This window comes from Penicillium malachiteum (assembly GCF_028827825.1).
Source record: "Penicillium malachiteum strain IBT 17515 chromosome Unknown utg000005l:1.0-9002435.0:326005.0-9005861.0, whole genome shotgun sequence".
Taxonomy (NCBI): domain Eukaryota; kingdom Fungi; phylum Ascomycota; class Eurotiomycetes; order Eurotiales; family Aspergillaceae; genus Penicillium; species Penicillium malachiteum.
In genome coordinates this window covers 5745997-5768024 of record NW_026643099.1, presented here as the reverse complement: position 1 = coordinate 5768024, position 22028 = coordinate 5745997, and the positions used below count along the sequence as shown (strand labels likewise).

Genomic DNA, 22028 nt, shown 5'->3' with positions numbered 1-22028 from the left:
AAGGTACTTGAGAGTTACTTGAATTCAGGCTCTTCTCTCGGAAGCAAGAATATCTCCACATAGCAATTTATTATAAAACGTTTGAGTTCATCCTAATTTGAATCCAATCAGCCCCCAGTCCGAGTCAATATCCATCCCAACGTCGCTATGTCACGAAACATCTCCCTCAAGCATTTCCTCGAGTACCTCAAAGCCTTCAACGCAAAGGACTACAATCTCCAACATAGCTTCTACCATAAAAATGTCACTCTTGCGATTCCCGATCCCGAGATTGGAACCCTCATTGGCTCCAATGGTATCATGAACCATTATGCCACAGTACACGCGAGCGCCAAAGAGACCGTCGTACCTATGTTTGTTATCATGGATGAGAAGAGAATATTCCTTAACATGGAAGCCTACTTCTGCTATACCAAAGCTACCGACAAGGCTGTTCATAGTCATAAGACGAAGCCGGGGATGTGATTCGCGTGAAAGTTTGGGCTACTTATGAGATGATAGGAGGGAAGATGGCAGAGATTACATGTAATGCTTTCAGTGATGAATTTTTAGGTCAGGTCAATGTGAATGAGTTGATCCAAGAGAGTTGGAGTCGTGTGGATGAGGATGTGAAGGCTCATTGGAAACCGGTGTCTTCTTTATAGATTTGATACATTGGATTTGTTCTCGTTGATTGAGTATGCCAATAAATTGCAATGTGAATAGTTATACTCAGTCATTTCCTTCCATGCCCTAAATTATAGAATGGGACGGACTTTGCACACCCCAGAATCTCAAGTGTAGGTACCTTCCTCTAGAAGTCTGAAAGAATTTTCCAATTTGAAAGTCCACCATGCAGATCTGAGGTCAACACCGCTCACTCATCAATCTGGTTTGATACCTTAACCCTCATACTGATGTTACCATGTTCAGGGTAAGCTCCCTGGAAATCACGCGCAAACGCAAGGTTTTTCTCAGTTGTGTCGTATAACGTGAAGTCGAATTGACGAGCAAGTCTCGCGATGACCAGATATAGCTCAGCGTATGCCAGACTAAAATTAGAGTTAGAGATAGTACTATTTTGTGATATTGTAGGCACTCGGGGGCTGATCATACTTGAAACCAATGCACATTCGAGGTCCCTTCGAAAAGGGGATGAAATATCGGTCCAGTCGCTCGCCATTGTCAGTACCTCGAATCCATCTTTCCGGGTCGAAAACGTGTGGATTGGGGTAGATCTCGGGGTCCATGAGAAGGAAGTAGTGCCACTGGCTTAGAATGGTCTAGTAATCATTAGTACTAGTAGGGCTTGATTGTGAGGAGAATTTACTGACCCCTGCAGGAAGAACAAAGTTTTTGTAGACTATCGTTTCGTCAGGTGCAATTCGAGGGGTCCGGCTAGCCAGTCCTGTAGAAAGTCGGATAGATTCATATACAACACCATTCTGAAGATCGTATTAGTAAACATTTAAACATTTATCAATATTTCCAAGACTGTAAAAAACAAAAAGAAAAATAGGATGGATAGGGCTCACCAGATAGGGAAGCTGCTTTAGCTGGTCCCATGTTGGGAGAGACTGAGGTGTTGGCATAACACTCTTCAGCTCTTCTCTTAATTTTTCCTGAACTTCTTTGCTCTGAATGATATTGAAAAGTGCAAATGTTAAAGATCGAGCCGTTGTCTCCGTACCCGCAGTTAAAATGGTCAAGGCTTCATCGGTGAGTCGGGCTGGGTCTAGGAAGCCAGCAGGGAGGTCACTAGAGTGGTGAGCCAGCGTCATGATCATCGATTTATCCTTTTCTCCTCCTCCAGAAAGTATCTTTTCTATCTGGCCCTGAATAGCAATCCTTTGTTCCTTGAATGCGGCGAAATAAGGGAGGATGCTTTTCAAAATTGGCAGTGGGATAGTGCCCGCGATGGGTGCCAGGAATGGGAAGAAGAAAAGGACGTGAACTCCATGAAAAAGACCATTCATTGCATCTCTGACATGCATATTGAAGTCCTCTCGATCAAGATTGCCACTGTGGTAGCCAATTGTGTATTGGTGAATAACATCCGAGGTCAAGCCTGCGAAGCCAGAATCCAAATTCACCACTCTCTGGGACGTATGGGCATTTCTGAGATGGTCGCAAAGTTGATCTATCTTTTCCTGGATCATGGGTTCTATATTGTTGATGGCTGACTTTGAGAAGAACTTGTTGAGAGGCACGCGGCGTTGACGATGTAAATCGGCAGAGACACTGGAGACGACCGACCCATTTAAATCAAAACCCTCAACCCATTCTCGAACCTTGTCTCTTTTGCGAGTCGCTGGAGCGTAAATCTCCTCATAGAATTTGACATCGTTAATATGGACCTCCCTTGGGGAGATGCGAACGATAGGACCTGCCAAGTTGGAGTGAGTAATAAGTTATGGAAGAAGTAGATGACCTACTTACCATATATCTTATGCAAACGTTCAACTTCCCAAATGTATTTCCCTCCCTTGATGACATTGAAATAAAACTCGTAAATACTGCTAGCAGCCGCTAGCTTTGGTCCAGGGATATTTTTAAGTGGGTGGAAATAAAGTCGATAGACAGTTCTGACAGTAACGAAAACTAGAGCCCAGGCAATGCTGAAGCTCACAAAACCAAGCATATTCAATGTTGGTAGAGCCTATGCGGGACTCAAAACAACTTCAAGTTGAAGCTACTTAGAGTGTTGAGAACCTGAAGAAGAAAAAAAGGGAAATATTCGTTTCTTATTCCCTTAGTTTAGTGTTAGTGTTAGTGTCATGGTCGCCACTGACCGCAAGACCCATTCCCCTCAACTAGTAACATTGAAAACAAGCCTATCGGCTAGTAGTATGAAAATATTTGCCAAGTGTGTTAGAATCCTTTTTTCACACTAGTTGCCAGTTCGGGATAACTTTGACTTCTTTCTCCTCGGCACATCTGTTCAATATCTTAGCCGCCATTAGCTGAATGAACCCACTTCACGCCAATACTAGTACTGAAAGCGTTATAGATCTCCACTCAGAATGCAATTGGACACTATTCATGGATGATTTATTATACGCTAACTGTTATTGGACCCAACTGCGGTATTCTCTGCGACAGTCATATTCAAGGTACTAAACTAGTCAAGCTAAACTAGTCTATTCACTTTCTAAAATCGAGGGGTTCCCTCCTTCATGAATCATGCATCGTGAGAACAGTGGTCAAACAGTTAGAGAAAGCTGAACATTTGAAGAAAAGTGGGTACGTAATATAATTATTCCACACTCCTTCACCGCTATTAACTTTTAACATTGAAGTTATGGTGTCCTTATTATGTAGCGATCATCAAGATTCAAGATTCAATAATACGTTGAGCTGGATCTGCCCGTGCATCTCCACTTCACCAGATATCTGTTCCTAACTTCTCTTCATACTCCTGACTCCTGAGTTCTAGAATCCCCCGAGGTCAGATCGTCTTAAAGTTGCCCCAATACTTCTTCTCAAGTGAGGTGACATGTACCAGTTGACACTATGATTCTCCCCTACAATGGTTGTTTTGATCTACATACCAACACCCGTGGACCTAATGGCGACTCGCTCAATAATCAAGGAGTGAGCATTCTTCAACACTAAATAGCACGATCACCAGTCACGTCCAATATCCAAAATGCAAATATTCAAGTTTACTTTTCGTGTTACTTGTATATCTATTTCGCTACAAGCTCCTATAGAACGCCTACAACAATCTACAATGAGCGAACTCCACACCCCTCGATGTCAACACTGAATAATACGTATACTTATAACATCACAAAATGCGTCTCTTAAACAAAATCCTCTTCTGCTCCCACATCCTCCCCACACTCAGTATCCCAGTCACATCAAAAACATCCCAAAACCACGACATCACACCAAACAAGATCCTCGATATCCTAAACGGACTCACAAACACCCAAATAAACACAATCTACAATGTCAACTCGGATCCAGTTATCCCAATCTACCCCAAAAAGAAATCTACCGATACCTCATACACACTAAGTGAAGATGAACTCCGCTCCGCAATCCACATCCCACTCGAATTCCAACACTGCAAAGGAAAACAACCCATTCTCCTCGTACCAGGTACCGCAGATCCAGCCGGATCAACATTCTACTTTAGTTACGCGAAACTATTATCCAATACCTCATTCGCGGATCCAGTTTGGGTTAATATACCTAATACCTCACTCTCGGATACACAACTCAGCTCTGAGTATGTAGCTTATGCCATCAATTACATTTCTGACACCTGTATTTCGAGTCCCACCAAGAATGATGCCACCAGTATTGGCATGTTATCATTCTCACAAGGTGGGATTAATGTTCAATGGGCACTGAAGTACTGGCCCTCTACACGAGATACCGTGTCAGATTTCATGGCGATTAGTGCTGATTTCCATGGGAGTAAACTTGAAGGGATTTGTTCCGGATTGAATGATACCTGTACACCAGCAATTCGACAACAGGGGTATGAATCAGACTTCATTCATGCACTGCGAAAGGATGGTGGAGACTCAGCGTATGTGAGTACGACAAGTGTTTATTCTGGTGTTGATGAGGTAGTTCAACCACAGAGTGGTGAGAATGCCTCAGCGGCGTTGAACGATGTGAGAGATGTTGGTGTTTCGAATACACAGGTTCAAATTGCTTGTCCTGGGAAACGAGCTGGTGGATTTTATACACATGAGAGCATGTTGGTTAATCCGGTTGCTTATGCTTTATTTGTGGATGCGCTCACACATGATGGACCTGGTAATTTGTCAAGGATTGATCTGAAGACGGTTTGCGATCAAGTTGTTCCTCCGGGACTTGGAAAGGAGGATTTGTTTGGGACGGAAGCTATGGCAATTGGATATGGACTTGTAGATACACTTTCGTATGATGATAAGGGCGATGGGAAGGAACCATCTCTAATGGATTATGTTCAAGTTTGATAATTTTACTAGATAATGGATGGAGGATGCTGTATATATGAATATTTGAGTATTTTGACTTTGGAATATACTATTTCAACCTTGGAACTCATTCCTCAACATCCATGGATTGAGCATCTATGAGTTCAAGTTCTTTTCAATATTTCAAAACTTAAGACAAGGGTCTAAGAACTTGAACTTGAAGCACCTGGCATCATGATTGATGTCATGTCAGCATCTTATATGGGGCCGAAGCAGGGATTTTACATCATAGCTGCAAGCTTAAAAATACACTGATTGTGAATGGTCATCTTTAATTAAACGTCATGAATAACCCACTTGCTGATTGGTCCGCAATCTAGATAAAAACATAAGCTTAAGCATTATATGCACCAGTTGACAAATTCAACTTGAACTTTACACGATCTACTCTTCAAATGGTAAACATGAAAGCATCCATTGGGTATTATGATCTGGATCTCTAATCACATTGAATAACATAAACAATCAAGCCCAACTCGATATGAGGAGGGAAAAATGCAAAACAAGGGATATATGACCTGGCCCATGGCAGGTTTGAATACCAGAACTATCTTTTTGAAAACAAAATTGCAAATAATCATTAATCGAGCACTTCATTTCATAGGCACCGCCGAACCTGTGCCTTTGAAGTCATAGCTTGAACAGCGTGACACAGGATACAGGCGAAAAGGTAGAGAGGGAAGAATAGGAAGACGTGACGGGCGTGCATTGGAAAATAAAGCTCGAATTCGGTTCGTCATGAACTAGGGTAGAGGATAACAAAAAGGGAAAAAAAAGAAAACTAGGGACGATTGGTTTCAAAACCTATGTAGGTTTCTCACATCCAATTCGACCCAGTAGAGCTTTGCGATCACTTTGATCGAAAGGTACACGGCCACGACCGCGAGCACGCACAGAGGCAGTACCATTGGATCGACGACGGTCCAATCCAACGGTATTTTCAGTGCCAACCGGTACAGGGGTAGTACCATCCTTGGCGGCCAGCCGCACAGGGCCATTGGCAGGGGCCTCACCGGTGATCTCAACATCATCCTCGTCATCGCTTCGGGTATCCTCGGCATTACCGTGACAGACAACCCCATAGGCGACACGCGCAATCATGGTGAACCAAACGATGGAAAGTCCCTGCAGAGACAAGAGGAAAGAGAGGAAGATCCACTTGATGGTACGGTTCATGCAGATAGGATTCTCCAGACCGCGGAAAGGCGCAAACAAGTACGCGAAAGAGTCGGGGTAGCCATCGGTGCTGATCATTTCAGCGGTAGCTCCAGAGTAGCATCCGTACGACATGCGGGCGGGCACATTCTGGTATATGGACCACCAAAGGATGTTGTACAAGACATGTCGGGTGATGACCCAAACTGCCATGAAAACACCAAAGGCCACATTGCAGGCATTCTCATACTTCAGGTACTTCAGAATCTTGGCTGACTGTTGAATGGTGTTAGCACTGAGTGTAGGTAATTTGATGGGGTATTTAGTCACATACAGGAAGCAGGAAATCAACAACGTCCATCAAACACAGTACCACATTGGAAACGTTGTAGAAGCCGTAGATGTATGCCGAGCTCAGGAGAGTGCTTGTGATAATGTGGTGGGAAAGCATTTGGTAGTGGTCCTTGCGCTTTTCCTCGACGTGGATAACGAAGATCTGCTGTACCAGGAAGGCAAGCTCCACGAGCAGATACCATTTCATCAAACCAGACAATGGGCGTGCGGGCCACTCAGCGAAAATCGCAGAAAAATCACCCCAGTAATAGGAGTTTTTCCACAGATACTAGAATCATACAAATGTCAATCCTTATCCATTTGTTTTCTTGTCTTGCGCGGGTCACATACCAATCCAACAGCCCAAATAGAGCTATAGTACATTGCCTGCCAGCCCTGCTCGGCAAATCGCACGGATGCCTTTCGCTTTAATCCTGCTTTGCGAGCCAGTGGTCGCAAAACCCATTCAATCGCAAAGGCGCGAACTGCGGTAAGGGCCAGCGCAGCGCTAATGACGAAGTACACATCGTCCCAGCCTTGAACGTAGTAGCTTCCGGATTGATTATAGTACGACAATTGAAAGAACGGTTGTGTATACGGACGTAGCGAGGGGTAAAGGTTATGAAGAGCCAGCAACATAGCCAGAATGGTCAAAGAGATTCCTGTAACCACGTAATGCCAAGAAGTTAGTGAAGATTCTTGCGACAGTTGAACATAATAAACACGGAAAAAAGGAGTGTTTATTAAAATCGTAGCATATTTCGTGTCTTTTGGAGGTCTAGGTCGGGGCTTCTGTTGATTTCATACCGATTTGGTTGTTGACCACCCATTCGCGGAACGTGGTCTCCTTGACCCGCGGTCCATGTCCATGTCCATTAGGACTAGAGACATAGACATTAAGCTCCGCCGACTGTGACGGGACCGAAGTCTCTGTGGCCATGGCGGATGCAGAACTGACAACCCGCAAGATGTTGAACAGTGAAGAAAGTTGTAGCCGGGGCAGAAAAGGGAATTGAGGGTCGCCGCTAATTAACCTGAGGAGCGGGATGGGTCTCGAAGCCTCAAAGGCGGATCCGCCGCGCGGTCACTGGTTGGAAACAAAAATAGAGTCGAGAAAAGCAGTACTAGTAACCAAATCTGGGGATTCGCGAGGTTTATTTTCTTGTTCTTTTTTCTTGCTTGTCCAAGATGAATCACAAAGAATGAAGAGGATTACCAGAATCCAGGTTTGTGTGTGGAACGAGAGAATTGAGGGGGAAAGGAAAGTGATGAGCTCGTTTCAAGTCGAAGCCGATGATCGACACTCCACACCGCCTCGAAAAGGGTTGGATTGGTTGAATTGAAGTGGAGATGATGTCTTGGATGAGAGAGATCAAAAGAAAGAGTAGAGTATAAATGTATACTAGTGGTTACTATGTATAATGTATGTGTGTTTATGTATTTGTTTATGCATCTATACATATCTGTCAATCTAACCCTTCCGTCACTCCACGAACAAAATCATTTGCATTCATTCCCAGCTGTGCAAGATCCACTCCTCCTTGACCTGCCATGGCTCGGGACATGGCTCGAGCCACTTCTTCTTCTTCCCAGATATTATTCAACACAGCCCCTCCGGGCCCAGATGAAGGGTCACCCGCCCCACCATTCGGGCTCTCTGCAGCCGCCACAGCTTGCCAATAAAGATCGTCGCGTAATTTCAGCCCTTTGTCTCGGACTACCGCATTTCGCGCCACATTGGCTGCATGAAGTTTGGAGTTGGCTCCAGTGGCAGCAGCCAGTGCGGCTGACACCGCCTGGTCGAGTTGTTCCACTGGAGACGGCGGTTTGAAGAAGAATCGGTTCGTTGATGAGAGGTATATTATCATAGCACATACAGAATCGCAGATGGTGAATGCGAGCGGTCGGAGAAGTGCCATGTAAATGTAGAGTCCAGTTGGAGGCACCTTGCCAGCCCGTACATCGGGGGATGCCGACTGAACTGCATCATAGGAAAAGACAACCCAGATATCTAGTGCTGCTAGTGCCAAACCAGCAAGGGTAAACTTGGTACGCCAATGACCGGATTCCTTGCCGCCAAAAGGTGCGGACGTAGCGAGTCCCAGGATAAGGAAGTGGAGGAGGTGCGGAAGGAGAATATTGGATGGAAGGTAGTAGAGAAAGTAGGTGTTGAGGTTATCGAAGGAACAGAACTGGCAGGACGTTAAGGCATCGGCGCCAAATGTGAGGTATACTTTGCGAGCCCCCAAAGAGGTGAGCTTGGTTTGAAGGAGGGTGTCCGCGTCGGTCAAGAGATTATCTGGCCGAAGTCTTGAGAGTCGGTGAAAGATGACATCGGTCGGAGTATTCAGTCGCGAACGAGTCAGGGTAAAGACATTAGGTCCAGGCGCGTGAGGGTTGAAAGGTAGGCTCAGGATGAGGAAGAGGACAATGCTTCCAAATAGCAGATTCAGTGCTTGATTAGCGCCGGCGGGGATCGGACGCAGTGGTGGACGAGTTGCGATTGATACTCGATAGGCCCGGTAAGCCCCTATTAATCGGGGGAGAAGTATTGGGCCAAAGAATATCAGGAGGGATTTGATGCTGTATATGATGAGATTAAGCGCTAGATTTGAGGAGGGGCTATGAACTCACGTTCCCCAAGAGATCCCAACTCCGGCCATATTAGAGTAGAAAAGGAGAGATTGGCTGAATTATCTCATTGAGAGGAAAACATTGAAAACTTGAAAGAGATGAAAGGGACGAGAGTGCACTATGGTAGTGGACAGTTGTAAGTCATCAACATGACCAAGTCCGAAAGCGGTGACCCCGTAGATTCTCCGCTATTTATCTCAACTTCATGCTTATTACCTACTGATGAACTATATTTACTCTTTACTACGCCTCTCTGATACAAATAGTGGATATCATTTCAAATATTTAATCCATAAGAAACAACCTTGGAAGAGAATTAAGAAGAACTCATTGAAAATAAAACTCCTAGCACCGGATTTCTTCAACACCATGCTTGCAGAACCAACGCCCAGATCATTTAGATCCGAAAAAGGGAAAGAAAAAAAGAAAAAGAAAAGAGGCAAGCAAGAATTACACATGCCCGGAGTAGTTGGAAGGGTGATAAGCAAGATCAGGCTCTTGGATCTCCCCCCGAAGAACGAGAGTACTTGGACGATGCGCAATCATCCTTGGTAGTCTCCGTAACATCACTAGCATTGGTGACGTTATTGGGATTGCTGAAAGGCGAGGAGATCTTGATAGGAATACGGTTCGCCAACTGGCGTGAGTACCGCTTAAAGGCAGGCTCTCGACTGTAAGTTGGAAGAGAATCTTCACGCTTGATGCTAAGCTGGAAAGAGCGACGGCTGCTAGCCCGACTGAGCACCTTTCGCGGTGCGACAGCTCCGTATGCCCGGACATGGCGTGCGCTAACACCAGACTGGTGATTTGTGAAAACGATTGTCTAACAACGAAGATCAGTCACTGTGGAGTTTGCTAGTATGACTGTATCAACTTACCGTCAATATGTTCACCAGACTCATGACCATGGCCAAGACTCCTGCTGAAATCACAACACGCCAAAATGCCAACCCAAGGTTCTTCTGGCTATTAGCAGCAAAATTCAGATTACCCAGGGTAGCGATCCCCAGGATCATCATGATTGCAGCAAGCGCCATAAAACCGGCCTCTTCGCCGAACAAAGGCCATTGTCGGTTAAAGTAGCCCCGAAGAATCGGCAGCTCAGAGATGATCAAGAAAACTGATTTTGTCAGTGCTGACCCCCATAATTTGAGGAAGGTGGAAGTACTTACTGCTGACGAGGGCCACAACAACATGAGTGACAGCTTCAAAAAAGAAAAATCCGTTGGTGGTTTCAGTCTTAACCAGCATGACCACGCAAGCAGCGATCATATCAAGAAAGACAATGATATTGATCGCACGAATAACATTGAGAATGACATATCCCGGCCCAGCCAAGGACTCACGTAGTTTACCCATCATGATGGTGTAGGATGGGTGATTCTAGTCGAATCAAGGACGAAAGTTGGAGATTTATAGCGAGAAGTGTAGAAGAGACCAAGATTAGATGCTAAAGAGAGACAAGGAAGGAAGCAACTGTCCAGCAGAACTGCTTCTAAGCAACAAAGGAAATAAAGAGCGAGATCAACTCGAGATCTATGAAAAAAATTGAAGTGAATAAAAATGGAGAAGGTAAAGTGGGCAACAAGTGGAATATCTACTTCACTTCTTCTCATTCACTCCCAATCTTCTGACACCCAGGGCACCTATCATTAGACGAAACACCACAATGATTCACTCCAAAGACCCCGATCTCGGATTATAGGATCAGGGTCCTTTGTTGTGCAGACACTGTTTCATCCCTGCTATTTTCAGCCGTTCAAGATTTTAGTTACACCATTGACTTAGCGCAGGGATTTAGCTAGTCAGAATTCTGATGCCCGAAATGCCTGAGATGCATGGAGGCTCTGATTGTGGACTTAATCACTTGCATGATGAAGTATTGACTGGCTGAGAAAGACTGAAATCTTGTCTCGATGAAACCAGATCCCCAGATGGGTTCTTCTCTTGGGCGGTAATATAATTACCAGGGGGAGAGCTCTATGAGAGTCAGGATAGGAGTTAATGTAGGCGCCTTGAGATGAAACAGTGCGGTTATTGATCTATTTACGCGCCCAATCATTCTCAGTCTGCAAGCGCCAGGAGGTGAAATCTGGATTCTGAAATTCTGTTTGATTCTATGAGACAAACTAATTTTTGTTCTGAATTTTTCATAAATTTTTTTTTATCATTATATAACACAATTCTTCAGTTATGCCCGTATACATTGTAATAATGAAGCCAAACCAGTTCCATGGCTCCCGATGATTTGTCCATTTCCCCCGTAAGATCAAAACTTCCGGAAACCAAAATTTTTCTCTTTCTGTCAACTTTCCTCGTTTCCTCCATATTTTCATCATGACTCGTGGTAACCAGCGTGATACTGATCGGGCTAAGGCCCAGAAGAAGGCTCAAGGTCAAGTTCGTTGCCCCTTTATACCCCCCAATCTTAGATAGTGGCTAACAATAACAGAAATCCAAGAACAGCATGAGTGGTACCCAGTACCAGAAGTCCAAGGAGGATGCCGCCACTATCATGCGCGAGAAGCAGCGCAAAGGTATGTCTTTTGATCTCTTTGAATTGTTTTGCGCAGACGTTGACGTTGTCCTGAAATAGCGGATGAGAAAAAAAGCTGCAGAAGCGGCGGGAGGAAAGAAATGATCCCCCCCACGACCGTGTCCCTCCCTACCTCGATACCCAAGTACAAACTCAACTCGCGATTCATATTCGACGAAAATAATACATGGGCGGCAGGGAGTTGATCTATAACTCCGGGATGCAGGACAGATCTCTGTTTTGTGATTTATGCCAGCGACTAGCGAGGCGTTACCTTGTTCATCCCCTTTTGGGGCTCATATATATTGGAAAAAAAAGCATAGCGAAAACTATTAGTATATGCGTGATATGATCACTTTTTATTTTCCTATTTTCTTCTTGATTGTTTCTTCTTATTGCTTAAATACACTCCAATATGATTTTGCCCGGGCCAGCCGAGCCAGCCATGGCCATTTACCAGGGGGATACTGGTCATCACCCAGCGTGAGGGATACGGATACGGATTCAGATTTGCCATGATCACTGGAGGGAAGAAGGTCATCGAGGATATTCTCAAGATCGAATTCGCGAATCGCTTGGTCCACGAAAGTCCATAAACTCTCGCCCTCCCATCCGATATCCCGAGCGAAGACAATCACCTTCCCCACGGTATTTCTCCGGATCTGCTGATCGGAAATAATAAACAACAGATATCGCAGAAAGATACAGCCTGATATATCCCGCGGATGGGAAAGGCACCACTCTAGCACTGGGTCTACCAGGGAGCCAGCCAGCTCAGCAGCCCACTTGGTACGATCAGCAACACCCGGTGTATTTGCCAGAAGAGTATGAAGTTGCCGCATGTAGCTAAAGGCATAATAATTCTTTGGGTGTAGTTCCGCGGCACGGAGAACGCCTTGGAGCTCCGTCTGCTCCAGCTTCCTTAGCTCCTCTATGCTCCAGACTTGGATATACAACATCTGCCTCAACACCCATAAGCGGTGTGACCATAAAGTAGGTGATTTCGTATGCCGGTGTAAAGGGCTGCACTGATATGTCGTCAAGAGCGTCAATTCAGTCTCCAGAACCTCTCGCATTGAGATAATCTGGTCTTGGGTCTTCGCGTATGTCACGGCTGTCTTAAGCCAACGTTTCCGCCAGTTACATGCACTGAGATGTTCACAGTCAAATAGTAGCATGATTTCGGTGATTGTTCGACGGAACGCAACACTAGATTCTGTATTTGTTGCAAAGGGATCCGTATGGAATTCATCATCAGTCATCGACCGGTGCTGAGTGAAGAGCTTCCGCGCGACCGTATAAGCTGCCACGAGCATTTTTTTCGTGATTCCAATGAAAAGCTCATCTTGAAGAAAAGAGGTTTCTAGCGCAGAAGATATCATCTCAATCTCAAGGATCTGGTTCCCTCGAGATGAGAAGACGTTGGCGAGTTTCTGGTACGCATTTTCGGGAGTAGTCATGGAGAGTCATGAATCAAAAGTAATTTTAAATGCCCGTGAGATTTCTAAGTGGATATGAAGCAGCTTGAATCTCCAGTAAGACTGCGCTTTGATCAAAAGGAAACAATCTGTTATGTACTGTAGTTTCCAGCCCTGGTGAGTTGCCGCATGACAAAGGCGGAAGGCTCCCGACTCCTCCAGTCCGCAATCGCCGGACGTCATTTTGCCCTCCGACCTGTAGAGTCGACGATCCCACAACCTCACAAAGCTCGCATCAGCCGAATCAAGTGATCCTAACCCCTTTCCCTTCCTGGGCCTCTCCAGCCAACCTCTCTCCCTCAAACGCCCGGCCCCTGGCCCGACCCCGCCATCATGCTGTCACTCGTGTTGATGATTCTCTTCGTGCACATTGCCATCTACGTGGTCAATACAGTCGGCGCATCTACAATCGACCTTCTGGTATGTCTTTAACTACCTCAATCCATGAGAGGATCTTCTTCTCCACTATGGCATTCCATTCGCTAACCAGCACTCGTTCCAGGTATGGCAACTGTACCTGAAGCTCCCCACCTCGACATCAAGAAATGCACGAGAGTCACAGCGCCTTAAGGGCGAAGCGATGAAGCTGAAGCGCGAGATGAACAACACCAGCTCGCAAGATGAGTTTGCGAAATGGGCAAAGCTCCGTCGACGACATGACAAGGCTATGGAGGAATACGAAGCGATGAGTGCGTATCTACGCCTTTACAATATACAAGATCATCAACTAATGTATTCCACAGACAAGACCGTCTCATCCCAGAAAACCTCTTTCGACTGGGCCGTCAAGACCGCACGCTGGCTCAGCACCAACGGACTGAAAATGTTCCTCCAATTTTGGTACTCCAAAACACCTGTCTTTGCTCTCCCGGATGGCTGGCTTCCGTACTACGTCCAATGGATTCTTTCCTTCCCTCGTGCGCCGCTGGGCTCCGTCAGCATCCACGTTTGGAATAATGTGTGTGCGACTGCTATTGCGGTGATTGCTGAGATCTTGGGTACAGTATTGGTGCAGGCTATTGGACAAAAGCCACAAGCCGTACCGGCTGAGGAGACCGAGGCTAAGAAAGCACAATAAGGGAGGAAAGTCATGAGTGTTACGGGCGTCAGTGTATTTATACAAGGTTCTCATTCTATCCAGGATGATATTCGACTACGTGTAATGATCATAGCATACTACAATATTGCATTCATGAAATAATACAAAATTTTATATTCAAATGTATCAAGGGTATCAAAGTTCTGAGTAAATAATGTTCATCAGATAGAAAATAATCGTTAATCGTCAACGATCCCCTTTGGGAATCTCTGTGCTTGACTCTATGATTGTATATCATCACGCGAACAAAGCTCATAGGAAAGAAAAAATGAATAAGAGTCTGACCCCTTCGACAGGGTTTCTGTGATGGTATCTAAACCAAGTCACCGCTTTGCCATAAGCTACAGACTCGAAAAGACGCGAACTCCTCGCCTCAAGAATGAGCCCCATTGAGTTATCCCATCCTAAGACAGGACAATCGCATGACTATCCAAACACGACGAAAAGCAACCCAATACAAGGGAAGACCGAAGTCCCCCTTCCCCTCTCCACCTAAGCCACACATCCCATTATGACCAGTAACACATAGTGAGACCGTTGGATGGCGAACTCAGATGGGAAGGAACAGGGCAGTAAGCCGCTATCGAATTGCTTCTATGGCGGCGCGTTTCCGCAATACCTGACATAAACCTTGGAATAAATCCAAGGCGCAGGGTGTCCGGGGACTTTCTCCCAAAGCGATGAGAAAGAAAGTGAGACTTTCTTGTGTGTAAGCTTTGAATGCGATTCTTTGAACGAGGAGTTGGAAAGGAAGAGTGTGGAAGAAAATTTGCGGCGGTTTTCTCTTTATCGATGGTCATGTGATCTGGCTAGGTTTAATTGGGTTTAGTGTGTAAGGCAGCCGAGCTCTGGTCTTACCTAATTGAGTTAGTCTGAATAAACCTTGGAACATATAGTCAACGATAGACAGCACTGCGGAATAGCAAGCTTGGAAGTTGATATCGAAATTATGATTTTGGAATATGCTAGCTTGATTACTGTCAGCCCTGGAGAAATAGTAGTATGTAAAGTATAGAAATCATATTTTGTAATTCATTTGACAAACTGAACATGCTATGTAATAATAAGAAAAGATAATCACATCAATTTTGTACACCATTATGCCTTGCTCTTGGTCTTCTTCGCCTTCTTTTTGGGAGCAGGTGAAGCTGTGGTAGTGGCCTTCTCCTTGGGAGCCTCAGTCTTCTCGACATTCTCGACCTTCTCAGCAGCCTTCTTTCCCTTCTTAGCCTTCTTGGGGGTATCCTCGCTGACAGCAGCAGGAGCAGGGGCAGCCTCAACAGCCTCGATAGCCTTCACAGCCTCCTCCTTAGGAGCCTCTGTGGTCTCAGCCGCGGCCTCGATCTCCTTGGGCTCCTGGATAGGCACATCATCAACACTCTTCAACTCGGGAAGATCAATTGAGTATCCCAGAGCCTTGAGCTTATCAATCTTGGCCTGTCTCCTCTTCTGCTCCTGCTCAATACGCTTGGTCCACTGCTCACGGGTCTTGCCCTTCTCCAGACGCTTCTTCTCAATGCGGTTCCAGGGAGTGCGCTTGAAGCGACGGTTGGCACCCTTCCAGACCTCGGGGTGGAGCGATTCCTGAGGAACGTACTTGCACTTCAGGATATGGCCGTACATAAGGTAGTTATCCATGGTCTCGGCAACAATCTTAGCAACAGTAACAGAGGAGAACTCCACAAAGGCGTAGTGCTTGGAGCGGCCGGTAATACGGTTGCGGGAAAGACGCAGACGAGTGATCTCGCCGAACTGGGAGAAGTAAGCGCGCATCTGGTGCTCGTAGAAACCGTGGGGAATACGTCTGTAAAATATTAGCAAATAGATATCAAAAATGTCACTGAATTGAGAACTCACCCAACGTAAACAGCTCCAGGTGTCTCCGGAACCTCGTTTTTTGTCAGGCTCTTGATCTTCTTGGCGGCCTTCTTTGTGTCTGGGATCTTGGGGACAGGCTTATTGGAGTCGAAGCCCTCATCCTCAGAGTCATCCTCATCACCACTGCTCTCGAAGCCCTTGATGAGCGCAGCAGTCTGGTCATCCAGAATATCCTCTCCCTCACTCTCATCGGACTCGGCGGAGATGTCCTCGGCCTCGTCGTCCTCAGACTCAATCGCAACTTCCTCTACCTTCTTAGCCTTTGGTGAAGCCTTGGTCTTCTTCTCGGGGACTGCGGGCTTCTCCTCCTTCTTGGCCTTCTTGTTGACACTTTTCTTCTGCACAGCACTAGCAGGAGCGGCGGTCTCCTTATCTTCGGCATCGCTCAGGAAGTCGGCAGCACGCTTGCGAGGCTTGGTTTGGCCATTGACCTTTGCGGGGGCATCGCTCTTGGTCTCCTTGGCCTTCTTGGTAGCAGTTTCCTTCTTCTTCAGGATTGACTTAGGAGCAGACTCCTTGGGGGCTTCAGCAGGCTTGGCTTCGACCTTCTTGGTTTTTTTCGCGGGCGGGTCGCTGACGGCGGGCGCTGTTTTTCTTCAGTTAATGACACTCAAACAATAAAAACATGACAAAATTATCATGACGATTGGACATACCCTTGCGCTTCTTCTCTGTCTTTCCAGGAGCCATTTTGGTTTTGTTCTGGGGAATTGAAAGATTTGAGACAGCCTGACTCTTTTGCGCCGAAACTTTTTTTTTCACTGATTTGCTGTGGAAGGCGGTGAGTCTCCACCCCTACGCCTATCATCCGCCTTATCACATCACAACCTTCTGAGGAATGGGCGGCCATGACGAAGCCTAAACACGAGAAGCCTTTGACCCATGAGGAAATATGGGATGATTCTGCGCTAGTACGATCTTGGGAGGATGCTGTGGAAGAATATCAAGTATGTCCGATACAACTGTGATTTTGCTTGTATACGTTCACGTGATCTTTATCTAACTTGTTGATGGCAGCTCTATCACAGCATCCATGCCAAGGGAGAAAATGTGGAGGATGTCTTGAGAGAAGCAGAGGCGTCAGGCATCACGGAGGATGTCAATGCTGTGGGTGATGATGAAGAAATGGATACCGAAGACATAGCCATGGAAGGCGAACCTGAGGCCTCTATTTTACAAGCAAATGCCAATACGGTATGTCTTGACCAATATGATGTTGTTTTTCTGGGCCATATTAACGAGATACAGGCTTCTCATCATGCAACTGAGGAACATCAACAGCCAACTGAGGAGGAACCAACACCGGCTACCACCCAAGGCTCAAAGATCCCCCCGAATGCTATGCCAATGCCAGAACCTATTCTAGCTCAAGGTAATTTTTTTTTCTTATTTTGCAATGCAATGTAATGGTTTATTGACAATGACATAGTGCAAGATGAAAAACTGAAGAGTCTCATGATGGCTTGGTACTATGCAGGATACTATACCGGCCTCTACGAAGGACAACAACACGCCAACCAAAAGAAGTAAAATAACAGTGGTCTCCATAACTAATATCAAATAATGTCATACAAAGTGTCTGAAGTGATCTAGAAGCTGTCTAGCACTGCGGATTGCGCAATCAATTAAGGTAGTATCGGTAGTATATAAGACTATGTTGCCATAAGACTACGCCCAGGAAGATCCTTGTTCTACGAGAATTAATCATACGGTTAATTTTTAAGCTCCTTATTACTTTTGCCTGGAGCTAGAGGTTCATATCAATAGGTCAACTGTATATGTGCAGCAGTACAGGTGGCCGCTCCTGCTTGGGTCTCAATTATCCACTCCTGCCGCAACAAGAACTCAGCTCTGTGACCTGTCGCATTTCACTATCCACCTGAGAACTCTCCATTCTCATCAACTTCATCACTTGAGTCAACTTACCCTTGTTCAACGAAAATACCCTTTTCTTCAGATCTGCTACAATGATGAAATCAAAAATGCCCATCGACAGTTCGAAACCATCACCACGAGTCCTTCTCATATCGCTTTCCCGCGAATCATCCTTTTTCGGTGACTTGTACGGCGAATTATTGAACTGTATCAGAAGATCAAAGGCCACCATGCAAGAAGCCAAAACTCCGGAGGCAGTGATTCATGCGCTTAGAACCAACCCAGCGCCAGTAATCATCATCATAACAGACCAAGCGTTGACTTTGAAAGAACACGCTCACGTCTGGAACTCCATCCTCACTTCCGTCCGCCAAGGCAGCACAGCCGTTATCACGGGGTCGTTCTCCTCTTTCGCACGACCAAACGATCTCAAGTCTTTCTTTTCCAAGGCGGGATTACCATGGGAATCTGGTACTTATCAGCGCACGACTGTGGTGTTGAATTCTGAGGCAACTGGTACAGATCTAGCGAAACACCTGCCGAAGAAGTACAGCCAGAAGGCTTTGTTCCTGAAGAATGTCGCTCCATCGGAGTCCTGGTACTTGACGAATGCCGACTCGGTCCTTGAATCACACGTTTTCGCTCCGCAGAGTGCGTATACCCCGGGTGAATCGCCGATTGTACTGGGCCGTGTTGGAGAGGGAAGACTTGGTTATGTGGGAGATGTCAATGGTGAAGATGCAACCCAGGTGGCTGTCGTTGCTATGTGCGGGTTCTTGGCTTAAATCATTCTCATGGGACTTGTCATAGACCAGAATGGTCGATGTATTAGCTAGCTCAAGTGGTTCATGGCTATGGGGCTTAGATCCCATATTCAAATGCTAGCTTTTATTGCACCTTACTGAAAGTCAATCTTTACGTTCTTTATAACATTCGACATTGAAAAACTCAGAGTTAATCAGGGACTCGGAGTTAGTGCCTTTATATTCCCTCGACCTTGTATGCACGGGAAACAGTGCACATGTCACAGTGTACTGCCAGTGCTACTATGTAGAATGACGTCGGATAACCCGAAATTCATCCTATACTACAAGACCATTAAGTCAACATAGGTATACTGAACTCATACCCAGGAATCTTTGATAAGAATTTCATAATTGATAATCATGATAAATTGAAGCAAATTCAGTTTCACCATTCACCTTGTTGCTCACACAACCAGACACTGGCATAAGAAAAGAAAGACAACTTCGAAGAAACCTATACTGAACCTTGAGATCGACGGCCACGATTTTCATACCTAAATCATTAGACCAAAAGTCTCTACAGTCCACTTCCAGTACCACCCAGAAGACCACCCACAATAGGAAGCTTGCCCAAAGCATTAGGCTCAGAAGTAGGCTTGTGAGTGTGGGTAGCGGTAGGAGTAACAAAGTTACCAGATGTAGGCTTCTTCTGAGTCCTGGTAGGCTGGTTATCCTGAACCTTCTTATCCTCCTCACCGTCCACGTTACCGGTGGCACCACCATCCTGGTTGGAATCCCAGGTAGAAGAGGGAGCATGCTCGACCTCATTCTTCTGGTTGTTGGAATCTTGGTTATCGAAACCGTTCATCATCTTTGTAGCGGACTAGGAATCATTAATATAAGATTTGCAACGTATGGTATTAAATCCCTACCTTGAGATCATCCACAGCACCCTCAAGGCTCAGTTTTTCACCGGGAGTTAGATCATCACGCTTCAAGTTGGTGGGCAGCGACAAGGCGATAGCTGCGAAGATCACGAAGATGGCAAGGAAGAAGAGATTGGACCGAGCCATTTTGTATGTTTAAAAAAGAAGTAGGTAGTTAAAGAAAGACTTGAATAATATTGAAGATAACGAGTGGAAGGCGTATAGCTTTCAGAACAGATTCTACAGCCAAGTGGTATGAGCGAGACGAACAGAGATTCCAGGTGGGAAATTACACTTGATTTATATTTGTTATGACGCATCCCTTTGAGAGACTTCCGATGGATAGGGCAAGAATGGGGCCCAAAGGGGCAGGGGAAGAGAACCTTGGAAAGTTAGAATACTTCCTGCATGGTTCGCCCCTGAGGCATTTTAGAGACAGCGTCAGCTTATTACTATAAAAGGTTGTCTTCCAGCTCACAGGGCAGTTTCAACTGAGTAAAGAATTCTGATGTGAGGTCTTGAGGTGTTGTTGACCACGCAATGTCACGAAACAGGCTATTGCGTCGTGTTCATCCCTAGACAGTAATGTGATCGACAATTCAAATCTGCAAGGGAAAAAGATGGTCCAGTCAGGTCTCAGAAGAAAGCACAGAAGGTCAGCAGTGATTTTGCTGGAATTTGTCGTAAACACGGCACATTCCTCTCCATGGCGTCGCGCGTTTACAGTTCAAGTTCCATCTGGTCCCTTGTCCCTTGTCACTTGTCCCTTGACCTGGAACTTAGAGTGTCGACTTTCCACAATCTGAGCTCAGAGTAGTTTCTCAATTCAAACACGCCCATCTGTACTGACTAGATGCTGTTATCGCACTTCTATTGTTTCAAGTTCCTGGTTGTTTGATCTCACTGCTGTGGCAGTATCTCAATACTTCCTATTGTGGCAATTTCATCCGAATCTCACATAACAATGATTGCTTCCAAGTCACCTTCTAGAAAACTCGAACATCGGACAATTTTAAAGTATACTTAAGAATATCAACTTGCTTTACCAGGGCATTCATCTGGAAGGCAAAATAAACCTTGCACGTTATTATCTGTGCTTTGCCACTATTTGAATTTCAGCCTCAGGCACCAAAGGCCGCGAAAATCCTGAGCCGATATAGCCGATAAATTGAGATAAACTGAAGCAGGGGCCAGGGCTGCAGTCATGGCTGTCTCTGCCATATCTACAAGTCCTGGAGGAGACTCTGAATCTGAAGCAAGATGAGTCGTCAGGCACAAAGATCAACAAACCAATTGCTGCTCTTCTGCATTGCTTTTCTCGTCATTATTTATCTGAATCGACCACAATCACAAGAGAAAGCATTCTCCTGGACCAAAGTCCGGTACCAGACAACAGCACGCACACTCCCAGCAACTCAGGGAATATGTCCCAAACTCTCATCATCAAGCAAGCCCGCTCTGGTAGTGTCACGAGTATCAGCAGATGGGGATCCAAGCTGGCTAAATGCCTTAGCAAAGCACTACCATTTATGCGTATATGAAGTCGACGCGGTAGATGAAAGTTCAATGTATCTTCAAGTCCCTGCGAACCGTGGCCATGAAGCCATGGCCTATTTGACTTTTATCATCGACAATTATGCGGAGATACCCGCATCCGGCGCTGTTTTCGTTCATGGTTCCCGCTGGGCTTGGCATAACGATTCACCCGATTATGATAACCTCGCATTACTTTCTATTCTGGATGTTCCGCGCGCTCTAGAACCATCTGGTTACTATAATCTGCGCTGTGACTGGAGTACCAGTACCTGTTTACCGTCTGTAGCTGCGCAGGGATCGCTGGAGATGAGATTACAGTCTGCTGTTGAACCGTGGAGTGCACGTGCGGCGTCGGATATCGCGTTGCCGCGCGCCTTGGCGTCGATCTTTGGTGGAGAAGAGTTCATGTCTAAGAAGGAAAAGGCGGATTTGGAGCTCAGAAGAACGGATATCGTGCGGTCGCAGTGCTGTGCGCAGTTTGTTGTCTCGCGGGAACGCGTTTGGCAACATTCGCGAGCGGAGTATGTTGCGTTGAGGCAGTGGTTGCTTGATGGTACTGGGAATCAAGGTGATTCTCGCACGCGGGACGGTAAGGCGGCGCCTGCTGATGACCGGGTTGCTGGACGCGTGTTATCATATATGTGGCATATCTTATTTGCGAAGCCTAATTCTGATGGGCAGCTGATTTTGAGTCAGCTCAATAAGGACGCTTGTCCTAGTGCGGCCGAGTGTTATTGTCGATTGTATGGTCGGTGCGATCTTCAATGTCCTAATCCTGGGACTTGTCGAGATCAATATCGGATCCCGCCGAATTACAGACTTCCTGAAGATTGGGCAGATACCCATTCATAGTTTGCATTGGACTGTACCTTGG

At 45.9% G+C, this 22028-nt stretch overlaps 14 protein-coding genes across 14 annotated transcripts; 7 read left to right on the top strand and 7 right to left on the bottom strand.

Annotated features, from left to right (window-relative positions):
* Positions 1-147: 147 nt before the first annotated feature.
* Positions 148-465, top strand: N7483_012156 (uncharacterized protein; the record flags this gene model as incomplete). The annotated part of the gene is made up of 1 exon (XM_057095583.1): positions 148-465. One exon carries the CDS (start codon positions 148-150, stop codon positions 463-465), a length of 318 nt encoding a protein of 105 aa, XP_056941554.1.
* A 391-nt stretch (positions 466-856) lies between these two features.
* N7483_012155 (cytochrome P450) lies at positions 857-2620 on the bottom strand (the record flags this gene model as incomplete). Its single annotated transcript, XM_057095582.1, has 5 exons — positions 857-1031; positions 1096-1262; positions 1314-1424; positions 1515-2365; positions 2419-2620. The coding sequence occupies 5 exons, from the start codon at positions 2618-2620 to the stop codon at positions 857-859; spliced, it is 1506 nt and encodes a 501-aa protein (XP_056941553.1).
* Positions 2621-3776: 1156 nt separating this feature from the next.
* N7483_012154 (uncharacterized protein) lies at positions 3777-4937 on the top strand (the record flags this gene model as incomplete). The annotated part of the gene is made up of 1 exon (XM_057095581.1): positions 3777-4937. The coding sequence occupies one exon, from the start codon at positions 3777-3779 to the stop codon at positions 4935-4937; it is 1161 nt and encodes a 386-aa protein (XP_056941552.1).
* An 825-nt stretch (positions 4938-5762) lies between these two features.
* Positions 5763-7386, bottom strand: N7483_012153 (uncharacterized protein; the record flags this gene model as incomplete). The annotated part of the gene is made up of 4 exons (XM_057095580.1): positions 5763-6389; positions 6448-6735; positions 6798-7108; positions 7254-7386. The coding sequence occupies 4 exons, from the start codon at positions 7384-7386 to the stop codon at positions 5763-5765; spliced, it is 1359 nt and encodes a 452-aa protein (XP_056941551.1).
* Positions 7387-7912: 526 nt separating this feature from the next.
* N7483_012152 (uncharacterized protein) lies at positions 7913-9109 on the bottom strand (the record flags this gene model as incomplete). The annotated part of the gene is made up of 2 exons (XM_057095579.1): positions 7913-9029; positions 9081-9109. The coding sequence occupies 2 exons, from the start codon at positions 9107-9109 to the stop codon at positions 7913-7915; spliced, it is 1146 nt and encodes a 381-aa protein (XP_056941550.1).
* A 461-nt stretch (positions 9110-9570) lies between these two features.
* N7483_012151 (uncharacterized protein) lies at positions 9571-10442 on the bottom strand (the record flags this gene model as incomplete). The annotated part of the gene is made up of 3 exons (XM_057095578.1): positions 9571-9903; positions 9959-10200; positions 10253-10442. 3 exons carry the CDS (start codon positions 10440-10442, stop codon positions 9571-9573), a joined length of 765 nt encoding a protein of 254 aa, XP_056941549.1.
* Positions 10443-11417: 975 nt separating this feature from the next.
* N7483_012150 (4F5 domain protein) lies at positions 11418-11822 on the top strand (the record flags this gene model as incomplete). The annotated part of the gene is made up of 3 exons (XM_057095577.1): positions 11418-11480; positions 11533-11617; positions 11677-11822. The coding sequence occupies 3 exons, from the start codon at positions 11418-11420 to the stop codon at positions 11820-11822; spliced, it is 294 nt and encodes a 97-aa protein (XP_056941548.1).
* A 186-nt stretch (positions 11823-12008) lies between these two features.
* On the bottom strand, positions 12009-13076 carry N7483_012149 (uncharacterized protein; the record flags this gene model as incomplete). The annotated part of the gene is made up of 1 exon (XM_057095576.1): positions 12009-13076. One exon carries the CDS (start codon positions 13074-13076, stop codon positions 12009-12011), a length of 1068 nt encoding a protein of 355 aa, XP_056941547.1.
* A 351-nt stretch (positions 13077-13427) lies between these two features.
* N7483_012148 (guided entry of tail-anchored proteins factor 1) lies at positions 13428-14172 on the top strand (the record flags this gene model as incomplete). The annotated part of the gene is made up of 3 exons (XM_057095575.1): positions 13428-13514; positions 13597-13783; positions 13838-14172. The coding sequence occupies 3 exons, from the start codon at positions 13428-13430 to the stop codon at positions 14170-14172; spliced, it is 609 nt and encodes a 202-aa protein (XP_056941546.1).
* A 1119-nt stretch (positions 14173-15291) lies between these two features.
* Positions 15292-16761, bottom strand: N7483_012147 (Nucleotide-binding alpha-beta plait; the record flags this gene model as incomplete). The annotated part of the gene is made up of 3 exons (XM_057095574.1): positions 15292-15997; positions 16051-16657; positions 16728-16761. The coding sequence occupies 3 exons, from the start codon at positions 16759-16761 to the stop codon at positions 15292-15294; spliced, it is 1347 nt and encodes a 448-aa protein (XP_056941545.1).
* Positions 16762-16919: 158 nt separating this feature from the next.
* Positions 16920-17601, top strand: N7483_012146 (uncharacterized protein; the record flags this gene model as incomplete). The annotated part of the gene is made up of 3 exons (XM_057095573.1): positions 16920-17018; positions 17089-17443; positions 17501-17601. 3 exons carry the CDS (start codon positions 16920-16922, stop codon positions 17599-17601), a joined length of 555 nt encoding a protein of 184 aa, XP_056941544.1.
* A 575-nt stretch (positions 17602-18176) lies between these two features.
* Positions 18177-18731, top strand: N7483_012145 (uncharacterized protein; the record flags this gene model as incomplete). The annotated part of the gene is made up of 1 exon (XM_057095572.1): positions 18177-18731. One exon carries the CDS (start codon positions 18177-18179, stop codon positions 18729-18731), a length of 555 nt encoding a protein of 184 aa, XP_056941543.1.
* Positions 18732-19269: 538 nt separating this feature from the next.
* Positions 19270-19765, bottom strand: N7483_012144 (uncharacterized protein; the record flags this gene model as incomplete). Its single annotated transcript, XM_057095571.1, has 2 exons — positions 19270-19575; positions 19625-19765. 2 exons carry the CDS (start codon positions 19763-19765, stop codon positions 19270-19272), a joined length of 447 nt encoding a protein of 148 aa, XP_056941542.1.
* A 1113-nt stretch (positions 19766-20878) lies between these two features.
* N7483_012143 (DUF3431 domain-containing protein) lies at positions 20879-22006 on the top strand (the record flags this gene model as incomplete). The annotated part of the gene is made up of 1 exon (XM_057095570.1): positions 20879-22006. One exon carries the CDS (start codon positions 20879-20881, stop codon positions 22004-22006), a length of 1128 nt encoding a protein of 375 aa, XP_056941541.1.
* Positions 22007-22028: the final 22 nt, after the last annotated feature.